General features: G+C 36.8%; 1 protein-coding gene across 1 annotated transcript in view; it reads left to right on the forward strand.

Moving 5' to 3' along the window:
• Positions 1-2,154: 2,154 nt before the first annotated feature.
• The window catches only part of LOC110441678 (potassium voltage-gated channel subfamily H member 1-like), an 82,765-nt gene continuing 70,848 nt past the window's right edge, over positions 2,155-14,071 (forward strand). The window contains exon 1 of the mRNA XM_021484887.1: positions 2,155-2,480. Coding sequence (XP_021340562.1) covers positions 2,402-2,480 — 79 coding nt within the window. The 5' untranslated portion in view covers positions 2,155-2,401. The remainder of the gene's footprint in view (positions 2,481-14,071) is intronic.

Here is a 14,071-nt window from a genome sequence, read left to right on the forward strand (position 1 = left end):
TGGGTCTTCTCTTAAGTGTCTCATCACACACGCTAATCTTTGGACTCCTCTCTAAAGTGTCCCATCTCTCACACTTATTTTTGGACTCCTCTCTAGATTTGGATTATTTGGTAAATAAATAACTTAGACCGGGTTGTCTACAGGAAATATTCAAATGTACACATGAGACGTTTCGGAGTGGTTGTTGNACTTTCACACTTATCCTTGGACTCGTCTCGAAAGTGTCCCATCACTTACACTTATCCTTGGACTCGTCTCTAAAGTGTCTCATCACTCACACTTATCCTTGGACTCCTCTCTAAAGTGTCTTATTATACACGCTAATCTTTGGACTCCTCTCTAAAGTGTCCCATCTCTCACTATTATTTTTGGACTCCTCTCTTAATTTGGATTATTTGGTTAATAAATAACCTAGACAGGGTTTTCTACAGGAAATATTTAAATGTACACATGAGACGTTTCGGAGTGGTTGTTGTCAGAGTTACAGGTGTCATGGTAGCTTCGTTGCTGAATTATATACATTGCTTGGTTTGGACTAACAGTGAGGGCCAAAGTCCAGGAAATGTCTCCAAGACAACCTGGTCTATCTGGCGTTGTATGTGGAGCTTATTATTTTTTTGGAAACTACTCAACTCACACTGTTTTTAATTTTGTATAGACTCTGTGTTTTGATTTCATCTTTGATTTTTCTTTCTTTGTATTTTCCTTTTTTTCTTTCGATAAAATTTTGACAAGTTGAAAATCCCGAATCCAATTTTGGTCGACACAGAAACTGAACAAATGCTTGACCTGTTGTCGTGGTATATATATATATTGATACTTTAGTATATCTGTGTTTCTGTTGTGAAGATGGACATTCACTGTTAATTTGCAAAATAAAACCAGCACTTGAAACAGACTGGATCCTTTTTACTTCGTATACGAAGATGATGAAAATAATCCCTTTTGATTCTACATGTAAGTCCATGGAATCGTGACATCACCCGACTACAACGGTGTAAGGATGGCTGAAAACAACCACAAGGATGCAATTTCTAACTAGATAACTCGAAAGTTTAAGATTTTTATGAAATATCGGAATGTTCAGGCTTGGAAAATGCAATTAAACAGAAACTCATGAAAATGAAAGTAGCTATACTATCAAGCCCTAATAACAGTCACTGTCGCTTAAAATAACAACCAATCAGCTTGACAAAAGAAACAGTCACTCTTGAAACGTTGCGACATGTTTAATACGTACATTGTGTATAAAGTAATCTATGAATCTGATTGAAGATAACAATAGACTGCCAGCTAGGTTGCTGCGGTGGTATCAGAGTCCATTTACCTGTATCGTGACACCTGTCGCCCACCCTTTTACAACACCTGCTTGGCTAGTACCTAAACACATTTCTGAGTTTGCGCGTTCGATAATTGTCAAATAAAACACTATACCTGTGTTTATGTGTGTTTATACGTTATTAACGTAACTCGGCAGTACTTCCTCTTTCTCCACTCGCGATACTGAAGAGTTCCGATCGATAGCCTTTGATGTAGGCTATGCGCTAGAGTGCTGGTCTGGGATGCTGTAGATCTGGCGTTTTAGTTTGGGTGCTGAGTCGAGGTCGGGGCGGTGACAACGGTGTGTAGGGAGACATCACTGGTCGCTCTGTAAAAACTCAATGACATGCTATCGACCAGCGAGTGATGCCTGGGCGGCCCTCCGATAACGTTAACTTAAGTGGTTCCATATCAATTATTCAGTATATACTATTGTGACGAAAATCAATACACGCTATAGAAAAAATATTTCCCGCTGCTACCAACTGCTAATAGTGTTTTTCTCTTAATATATACCTTCAATTTACTCCATACAATTTCTCTAGGACTGTACGAATTACTCTCCCCTTACCGAAACGTCATTCCAAAGTTTCCGACTTGGAATTGACGCGAAACTGACTAGCAGCGATAACCATTTAGTGTCGAAATGGCGAATAATTTATGAAAACATAGCTTTTTGAGCTAGTGACTACGATGAATCGTTAATGGCCGAGTGTCACGGTGTCGTCATGGTGACGAGCGCATCATAGCTTCAGTCTTGTCGTAAATTAGCGACATGAAACAATTTCTGGCAGGTAGACATAATTACCTGTAACAGACATGCGCAAACGGAGAAATAAGATTATTAATAATTAAGTCGGTTTCCAAACGCTTTTACCTGGAGACAGGAATTGTAGCACAGTGGTGTCCAGTCAAGATGGAGAGTCCATGAATTTGGTTTTGGTGATGACTGTTAGGATGTTACAGTGAAATAGTGTTACAGGTAGGCCGTGTTAGGCTAGCGGTCACACCTGGGGAGGATGCTGATTCTGTGACTTAGCGATTCAGTTTTGTGTGGGTAGGAGGATCAACCCCACCCGACATGCCCGGGGCTAGACGGGGCCTTGTGGCCCCACAAAATACTTTCCTGGAAAATATTATCAGGCGATCTAGTGGGCAACGTAAGTAATATTTTCTGTGATGAGGAAACCCTCATCGTCTGTGGAAATCTTTATTTTTTATACACGCCTTTTTCTGTCCTTACATTTCAGTCAATCCCTGGATTTCTACATGGAGTATGAAAGTGGTTCAGGTTTTGATCATTGTTTAATTCTGTTTTCTGTTGTGTTACAGTTCAAATCAGTGTGGTGTAGCTACACCAACAGAAAACGTCATGTTTATTACGTCTGAAATTGTTAAATGTTATCAGTTGATAGAAGAGTTCAGTAAAACTTTCCCGAAAATCAACTTACATTTCAATATCAGGTTTCTTCGTTTTGGATGACATATTTAAAGAGAATTTAAAACGTAGCGCTGTTATATATCCATTGTTTATACAGTTCAGTAAGGTATTCATGTGTTTTAGTCAGATATATGGACATTTTCATGTTTCGTGTCAAAAAGGATTGAGACAAAATAGTGTTTTTATTCGGAGAAAAGAAAACCGTTTTATTCAATATCTATTGACTGTACATGTGATGTTGTTATCGACCTATTCCGTATAAACATGATATAACGGTCGTGTCTGGTAAGGCGATCAAACCAGGTATTACGAAATTCTTCTTATGTATATTTACCGCCGAGTTCACGTCGCCATGATGTATCAGTCATATACTGGTATTTGTTTACAATTTTTTCTTGTGGTTAAATGTTGTACCTTCGTAATATTTTTATTCTTCCGTTAACTGAAAAAATACAGCACAACCTTGGAGTCATATCGATAACGACACGACATAATATAACTTAAGAATGGTGTAAAAACAATTAGATGTATTTTCCTCTGACATTCATTGTATTAAAACAGTTAGATTTTATATTTCCTTTGAATTATATTGTGAAAAAGGACGTGATATATTGACATTACTGTAATTTTATTGCGTAGATCTATATTTATTGTGTAAAACTTCATGATATAATTTTTTATATATTCATCTGAACATTACATAAACAACATGATATAATTTTCTAATAGTTATAGTTATATCACACACAAACAACAACATATGTGTATAGTTCTCTGTACCAAACATAATCAACACGATGGATGTTCATTACAACTACTGTGCCCTTACAAACACGATTTTTACTTTAAATAGGATTAAGTACAAAAAACAAGGATATTCCCTTAATTAAAACAATAGAGTAAACCGAAATGTGAGTCTGTTTCTTTAAGGTTTGTGTGGAAAAGTACATATAAAAATATATGTAATTTTCTTTAAACTACAAGCATATGTTTAATACGTATATGTATATAATATGATCATTATATCCAATGAAATCTTACACTGAAGACTTGTACATAACGTTAAATAATGTGTTATCCTTAGATCTGTAATGCCTTCATAAACATGATTTATTATCATTTTAATTATACAAAACATATTTACTTTCGAAGTGCATTATCTACAGAAAACAGAAATTGTATACACATTATAATATTATCACTTTTAAATATTTTTCTACGCAAAAAATATTCATGTTATAGTTTCTTAAAAAATGTATTATATGTATTATGTACAAAAATATTATATAGTTTTCCAAAAAATACATGATGTACAAAAATACAATATTTTGTCCTAGCGAAACTACATTATGTACAAAAATACAATATTTTGTCCTAGCGAAAATACATTATGTACATTTTTTTTATATTATTTTCCAAGCATTATACTCTGTGCAAAATCCATTTTCCTAATAACTACAGTACACAAATATAAGTTTAACAGTTTTCTAAAAAAAATCTTTGCATCTAGGAACTTTATTTTATAAAAACACATAGTTTCCAAAATATTTTGTACATCTTTTTATGTAAGGACCTTATTTTATAAAAAAAAACACCACACAGTTTCCTAAGAAATGTATACATCTCCCTATCTAAGGACTTTACTATAATTATCATATAAACACATTATACATTTTCCTATGAAACTAATATGTGCACATCTTTGTTACCTAAGAAATTTAAAAATCTTTGTATTAGAGAGATTAACTATATACTTATAAACCTTATACATATTCCTAGGCACAACTTTTTGTACGGAAAATGTGATATGTTTCCTTAGAACTGTAATAATATATACAAAAGTTTCTCGGTGACAAAATTGTATAGCAACGTTACGCTATTGCTTCTCCGTTTATAAATCCTATAAAATATTATGGTTTTGTTATTGCCATTAATAGAATAGGATTTTAACACAGCAATATGTGTTTTTATTTTTGAATTGTTATTGTGTACAAACATCATCGTATAGTGATCGAGATGAAATATCTCTGTATGATAAATTGATAATGAATGGATTAAAAGTTTTGTTGTTCGAAATAGTGATATCTACTAACATATAGCAACCCTTAATACCAAGCGGTCCACATTATCTTTATAATGTGTTCTGGGTGTCATTTACATCCATCTACATTATATAAGTTAAAACAAATAGCAGAGTTAGTTATTCTAATCGTTCTACTAAACTAGCTTAATCAGCTCTGTTATCCAGTTAGAACTGGTGCGAAATCGACCTTGTCCCGATGTAAAGTTGTCTACCCCTGACCAGCTCGTGTTGAGTTGTCTACTCCTGACCAGCTCGTGTTGAGTTGTCTACTCCTGACCAGGTCGTGTAGAGTTGTCTACCCCTGACCAGCGCTCGTGTTGAGTTGTCTACTCCTGACCAGCTCGTGTAGAGTTGTCTACCCCTGACCAGCTCGTGTTGTGTTGTCTACTCCTGACCAGCTCGTGTAGAGTTGTCTACTCCTGACCAGCTCGTGTAGAGTTGTCTACCCCTGACCAGCTCGTGTAGAGTTGTCTACCCCTGACCAGCTCGTGTAGAGTTGTCTACTCCTGACCAGCTCGTGTAGAGCTGTGTTACACCTGGTCGGTTATATAGCGTGGTCTACCCCTAATCGGTTTACTTTAATTTGTCTACCCCTTACCAGGTTGTGTAGAATTGTTTATCCCTGGTCGGTTTATGTAGAGTTGTCTACCCCTGACCAGCTCGTGTAGAGTTGTCTACTCCTGACCAGCTCGTGTAGAGTTGTTTACTCCTGACCAGCTCGTGTAGAGTTGTCTACCCCTGGTCAGTTTATTTAGGGTTATAGTTGCCACATTGTTTGGCTCTACATGGATAGTTCGTGGATCACACAACTAAACGAGCCACTTTTAGCATTATCTTAATGTGCTTTTCGGTTTGGTTTTAATGAAGTATTTCCCCTGGTTATCCGTTTAATATGGTTTGCTATAGTGATCAATCAAATATTTCCCGAAAGCATATTACCAATCAAAACATCATCAACAAAGACGCTAAAATATTAACGTTGCATCCTTCAGGGTATAATCATTTTCGACTAGTGATGATATAGCTAGTTAATGTTCACGGGTCAGCGATAAAGGTGTGAACGCCGTGTACCGTTATAGTATCGATCGGCAGAATCAATAGAACCGTGTGACAGAGTAGGTGTCACACTTTCATGACAATGATTATACATTACTTTGTGAACCAGCGACTATGAAGGCAACATCTAAACTTATTAATATTGGACTAAATATGACAATGTCCAATACTTAATAAACTAGAGACCATGATGACAATGAACTAGTGATATTACAATATTACAAACAAGGTTGGTTTGTTTTTTTGTGTTTGTTTTTGTTTGGCGGGGGGATATGATATCAGATATGATGACAGCTTTAAAGTGTTACCTCAATGAAAAACCATCCCGAAGGCACCCAGCACAACATTCCAACCGGTCACATTATACTGACATCGAGTGAACCAGACTTTACCGCTAACTATATAAAGCTAAACGTCATGCAGAATGCAAAGATTACCAATTTTAAAGACTTTGGTTTGTCAAGGTCAGGAGACATAACCTTCCTCGCTTCGGCGAACGGTCAACCGCAAGATCAAAAGCCACTGTCATGAATCTGTTAAGGAGTGGTCTATTAAAGATGGCGGCCGTTACAGACAGCATATGGTAGGTTTCCAATCAAACCTGAAAAACTGTTGTTTCTAAACATGATCTGAGCACGGCATGCAGTAACGAGAACCTGAAAATGTACAATGGTCTTCAAAGACTGTGAGGAGCCTCTAGAATAACGAATGAATTGTGATATGAATACTCCATAAGATGGTATAGCTTGGAAGTTACCATCGAGAAACGGAAAGCTCACAATTAGAAAATCAAAATATTCCAATTTCTCATTAAGTCTAGTTAAAAGATGTCAATTATTGTCACGTTTTATAAGTAAATTAAGATAAAAAGCAAAGTTGGCAGATATGATAGTACATGTATCCTTAAATATTTAGTTTAATTTACCATTATCAAAATAGTTTTTTTGTGAAACTTTTGTGGCACTGCATTTATTTCAACTTAGCTAAATATTGAACTTAAACATGAGAACAATCTTTTTTTGCATTTTTGCAAAACCCATCAAAATATCTTAGAGACCAATCCTTGACATACACAAAACGGTTATGTTTTTTCCAATAGTACATGTTTTGTGTTTTAATTATAAATAACCCATATGTTGTACCCTGCTCCCATTAGGGGTCTAGACTGAGGAAGGAAACCTTCCAAAAATAGTCATATACAAAAAGAAAGGACCATATTTAAACGTCGTTTTACACCTCGCTGGTAAGATCATCGCATTGTCAATTTTGTGATTGGTTTGTAAGTATGTTTGGAAGCATTTAATGGCTACTGAATTTTGCACATTTTCCGGTTCACGTGCTCAGCTTTGAAATGGACACCTACCCTTTGATGTTTGTAACGGCCACAATCTTGAAAAGACCACTCCTTAACAGATTCACTGCAGTGAAAGCGAGATATTTCGAAATTAAGCGTTAGGAAGTTGAAATAAATAACCCAAAATATTGCTTTGGATGCAACCTATAGATAGTATGAAATTGATGACTACTTTGTGAGTTAGTGACTAGGAAGACAGTATTACATACTTAATAGTCGATGAACTAGTGACTTCCATGCTTGCCCTAAGGTATATGGGCTACATGTATATGTACGGGAAACCCAGTCCCAGGTACACATTATCGGTTTTAATATTGATATTGGCTGTCGCTGCATGATTGGTTCGTTAGTGTAAAAGGATCGATGGTCGTGTGTATGGGATATCAATATTCACCTATTTGAGCAATAGTCATTTGTGTGAGGCTTAAGCGACATTTAGTCTATCCCACTCGGTATGGAGGAGCAATGGATGAAGTCGGTTAAACATCGTGTCCGGGTCCACAAAACAGACTGTATACAGTTATACAGTGTAGGGAACAAGTCAGATAATAATGATTGAAAGCATACACACAGTGATGTATGGAAGAATATGTGTGTGTTTGTGTGTGTGTGTGTGTGTACGAAGATCCACAGGTATTGAGATGTGACCTCTTTTCGGTCGGTGACACAGTCACCAGGTCCCCAAGGGTCGGGTTTTGATTCCGTGTCCTACCTGCCACAGGGACCTGATCATTTGTTACAGCTATATTTGGTAATAAACTAAGGTATTCAGAGAAATTATATATATTTTTTAGGGGGTTTGGATCAATTTTCGGTAAAAATGACACTACCTAAAGATGATGTATACGAGAGGGGTGGAAAGTTCTCGATGTCGAAAAATGTACCCCACCTATCTTTCTTGAATCGAAAACCACATTTCTAGTTTATGTACAAACAACTGGTTATTAGTACCCTTGGAAATACGGATTTTTTTTTAAAACCTCCTATATGCATGGAAAATGTATTCTTCTTCCGTAGACATAAACTTAGTTTCCTCCAAAAACACACTTTTTCCGAGTTCGACAGTTTTCGCTGCCATATAGCTACTTTTTCCATATATGACCTTGTAAAGGTTGTCATTGTTACTGTCCAGATTATGTCATTGTTACACTTCTATTTTGTAGTGGTAAGGTTTCCGCATTGGGAATCACACTACACTTTATAGTTTATAAAGACACATTTGACCCTATGTGACAATCACCTATGTAACATAGGTGATTGTCACATAGGGTCAAATGTGTCTTTATCTTCACGCCAGACAATTTGGTTGTTTAAACACTCGTCAATCATATCCAGAATGCTTTCTTTTATTTTAGAATATCTTTAGGTAGTTTTCAGAGTTTACACAGTGATGTTTAATTCCAACTTCCACGGCACTATTGATCTTATACAGATATATATCTGTGGATGTTTCTTCGGGACACATTGAATGAACGTAAAATATAATTAATTGCGATAGTATAAGGGTACATACTCTGTTAAACTGTTATCCCATTGAAGGTATGAGGGTACACATTCAAATATTTGTGACAATATGAGGGTTTATATTCAAATATATGTATTATGACGATTTGAGGGCACACACTCAAATATACACATTGTGACGGTATTTAACCAATAAACTGCACAGATGTGGCAGACCAACTGGTATAACTGCCACATGTGTCACAGACAAACTGAATGGTGCGCTATCTATGCAGTTTATTGCTTATATTTATGTTTCCATAATGAGAATTCGCAAAAAACAATTTATGCCTTTTCCGAATTTCAAATTTCCCGCTTATTACCGTCATGACAGGTCAATATCTAGAACGGCACAAAGATAACAGCTGACGTCACGCGCTATTTCCCATACACAATTGAAATGACTCCGCAACTTTCTTTAATAATTCATTTGTTTTTAATTAATATGTATATCATATTCTCGATTCATACATAGTAACAAATAACATTTTTTAAGTAACTAATCAAGTGCCATAAAACATTTTCCGATTTTATTGCGACCTATATCCGGCGCACGCACTCAATGGAAGTCTGCAGTAATCAGGTCAGAGTTATATTTGAAGTCCGGCATGTTGTTGAAGTTGATCGTGCAACCGGAGAAGGTTGAATTTGTGAAAAATCCAGGCATACAATTGTTTGTTGATCACACAGACACTTGAGACAGGCAACTGGTGTTCGGGATCAAAGCAGAAGATACCGATAAGTTCGGTAGTGACACTGTAAGTCGCTCGGAGGTGCAAGGACCAACTTCAGTTATAGTCTCATAAGATGAAGCTGCTATTGGCAGTACGTTAGTAGTAATATAGAAGGGCTTTGCCACACCAAATGTAAATATAAGTTTATACATGCACTGTTACATGTACCCATTGTTACGGTATGAGTTTATACACTGTTACCCATTGTAACGGTATATGTTTATACTGTGTTACCCATTGTTACGGTATGAGTTTATACTGTGTTACCCATTGTTACGGTATAAGTTTATACACTGTTACCCATTGTTAAGGTATAAGTTTATACTCTGTTACCCATTCTTACGTTTTAAGTTTATACTGTGTAACCCATTGTGACAGAACGAGTTTATACTGTGTTACCCATTGTTACGGTATGAGTTTATACATTGTTCCCCATTGTTACGGTATAAGTTTATACTCTGTTACCCATTGTTATGGTATGAGTTTATACTGTGTTACCCACTGTTACGGTATGAGTTTATAATCTGTTACCCATTGTTACGGTATAATTTTATACTGTGTTACCTATTGTTACGGTTTGAGTTTATATATTGTTACCCATTGTTACGGTACAAGTTTATACTGTGTTACCCATTCCATTGTTAAGGTATAAGTTTATACTCTGTTACCCATTGTTACGGTATAAGTTTATAATGTGTTACCAATTGTTACGGTATGAGGTTATACCGTGTTACCCATTGTTACGGTATGATGTTATACTGTGTTACCCATTGTTATGGTATGAGTTTATACATTGTTACCCATTGTTACGGTTCAAGTTTATAATCTGTTTGCCATTGTTACGGTATTAGTTTATACTGTGTTACCCATTGTTATGGTATGAGTTTATACTGTGTTACCCACTGTTACGGTATGAGTTTATAATCTGTTACCCATTGTTACTGTATGAGTTTATACTGTGTTACCTATTGCTACAGTATGAGGTTATACTGTGTTACCCATTGTTACGGCATGAGTTTATACTCTGTTACCCATTGTTACGGAATGAGTTTATACTGTGTTACCTATTGTTAAGGTATGAGGTTATACTGTGTTACCCATTGTTATGGTATGAGTTTATACTGTGTTACCTATTGCTACAGTATGAGGTTATACTGTGTTACCCATTGTTACGGTATGATGTTATACTGTGTTACCCATTGTTATGGTATGAGTTTATACATTGTTACCCATTGTTACGGTTCAAGTTTATAATCTGTTTGCCATTGTTACGGTATTAGTTTATACTGTGTTACCCATTGTTATGGTATGAGTTTATACTGTGTTACCCACTGTTACGGTATGAGTTTATAATCTGTTACCCATTGTTACTGTATGAGTTTATACTGTGTTACCTATTGTTACGGTATGAGGATACATTGTTACCCATTGTTACGGTTCAAGTTTATAATCTGTTTGCCATTGTTACGGTATTAGTTTATACTGTGTTACCCATTGTTATGGTATGAGTTTATACATTGTTACCCATTGTTACTGTACAAGTTTATAATCTGTTTCCCATTGTTACGGTATGAGTTTATTCTCTGTTACCCATTGTTACGGTACAAGTTTATACTGTGTTACCCATTGTTATGGTATGAGTTTATACTGTGTTACCTATTGTTACGGTATGAGGTTATACTGTGTTACCTATTGTTACGGTTTGAGTTTATACATTGTTACCCATTGTTACGGTACAAGTTTATAATCTGTTACCCATTGTTACGGTATGAGTTTATACTGTGTTACCCATTGTTACGGCATGAGTTTATACTCTGTTACCCATTGTTACGGTATAAGTTTATAATGTGTTACCCATTGTTACGGTATGAGGTTATACTGTGTTTCCCATTGTTACGGTATGAGGTTATACTGTGTTTCCCATTGTTACGGTATGAGGTTATACTGTGTTACCCATTGTTACGGTATGAGGGTATACTGTGTTACCCATTGTTACGGTATGAGTTTATACATTGTTACCCATTGTTACGGTATGAGGTTATACTGTGTTTCCCATTGTTACGGTATGAGGTTATACTGTGTCACCCATTGTTACGGTATGAGGTTATACTGTGTCACCCATTGTTACGGTATGAGGTTATACTGTGTCACCCATTGTTACGGTATGAGGTTATACTGTGTTTCCCATTGTTACGGTATGAGGTTATACTGTGTCACCCATTGTTACGGTATGAGTTTATACTCTGTTACCCATTGTTACGGTATGAGTTTATACATTGTTACCCATTGTTACGGTACAAGTTTATAATCTGTTACCCGTTGTTACGGTATGAGTTTATACTGTGTTACCCATTGTTACGGCATGAGTTTATACTCTGTTACCCATTGTTACGGTATAAGTTTATAATGTGTTACCCATTGTTACGGTATGAGGTTATACTGTGTCACCCATTGTTACGGTATGAGTTTATACTCTGTTACCCATTGTTACGGTATGAGTTTATTCTCTGTTACCCATTGTTACGGTATAAGTTTATACTCTGTTACCCATTGTTACGGTATAAGTTTATAATGTGTTACCCATTGTTACGGTATGAGGTTATACTGTGTCACCCATTGTTACGGTATGAGGTTATACTGTGTTATCCATTGTTACGGTATGAGGTTATACTGTGTCACCCATTGTTACGGTATGAGTTTATACTCTGTTACCCATTGTGACAGAATGAGTTAATACTATGTTACCCATTGTCAGTATGATAATGGTACACGGGTACCGATAACAACACTAGACATGGTCAGTATGATAATGGTACATCGGTACCGGATACAACACTAGACATGGTCAGTATAATAATGGTAAACCGGTACCGGATACAACACTAGACATGGTCAGTATAATAATGGTAAACCGGTACCGTATACAACACTAGACATGGTCAGTATGATAATGGTAAACCGGTACCGGATACAACACTAGACATGGTCAGTATGATAATGTTACACCGGTACAGGATACAACACTAGACATGGTCAGTATGATAATGTTACACCGGTACAGGATACAACACTAGACATGGTCAGTATGATAATGGTACACGGGTATTATGACGATTTGGGGGCACACACTAAAATATACACATTGTGACGGTATAAGTTTATACACTGTTACCCATTGTAACGGTATTAGTTAAAACTCTGTTACCCGTTGTGACAGAATGGGTTTATACTCTGTTACCCATTGTGACAGAATGAGTTAATACTATGTTACCCATTGTCAGTATGATAATGGTACACGGGTACCGGTTGCAACACTAGACATGGTCAATATGATAATGGTACACGGGTACCGGATACGACACTTGACATGGTCAGTATGATAATGGTACACCGGTACCGGATACAACACTAGACATGGTCAGTATAATAATGGTAAACCGGTACCGTATACAACACTAGACATGGTCAGTATGATAATGGTACACGGGAACCGGATACAACACTAGACATTGTCAGTATGATAATGGTACACGGGTACCGGTTGCAACACTAGACATGGTCAATATGATAATGGTACACGGGTACCGGATACGACACTTGACATGGTCAGTATGATAATGGTACACCGGTATTATGACGATTTGGGGGCACACACTCAAATATACACATTGTGACGGTATAAGTTTATACACTGTTACCCATTGTAACGGTATTAGTTAAAAGTATGATAATGGTACACGGCTACCGGATACAACACTAGACATGGTCAGTATGCTAATGGTACACGGGAACCGGATACAACACTAGACATTGTCAGTATGATAATGGTACACGGGTACCGGATACGACACTTGACATGGTCAGTATGATAATGGTACACCGGTACCGGATACAACACTTGACATGGTCAGTATGATAATGGTACACCGGTACCGGATACAACACTAGACATGGTCAGTATGATAATGGTACACGGGTATTATGACGATTTGGGGGCACACACTCAAATATACACATTGTGACGGTATAAGTTTATACACTGTTACCCATTGTAACGGTATTAGTTAAAACTCTGTTACCCGTTGTGACAGAATGAGTTTATACTCTGTTACCCATTGTGACAGAATGAGTTAATACTATGTTACCCATTGTTACGGTATGAGTTTACACTGTGTTACCCATTGTGACAGAATGAGTTTATACTATGTTACCCATTGTTACGGTATGAGTTTATACTGTGTTACCCATTGTTACGGTATGACGTTATACACTGTTACCTATTTTGACGGCATGCGCGTAGACCCTGTTACCTAGTTTGAAGGTACGAGAGTACCCGTTGCTTGTGGTTAGGTTTCCACAGTGGGAATCACATGGACAAAATACTTCGACTATTCCTCAAATTCGAGCCCGTTGTTCGCGTGCTCACTGGCCCCTCTGTGGGGCGGAGACCCCACTCAACTCCCCAGGGGCAAGGATATGTTATCCATCAAAAGTAACAGTCGCCTCATTCTTGTGAAATTGTATCCTCCCTTTGGGACTGCCAGATTGATCAAAAACGACTGTAATTTGTAAATATTTAT

This window comes from Mizuhopecten yessoensis, unplaced genomic scaffold (genome assembly GCF_002113885.1).
Source record: "Mizuhopecten yessoensis strain PY_sf001 unplaced genomic scaffold, ASM211388v2 scaffold716095, whole genome shotgun sequence".
NCBI lineage: Eukaryota > Metazoa > Mollusca > Bivalvia > Pectinida > Pectinidae > Mizuhopecten > Mizuhopecten yessoensis.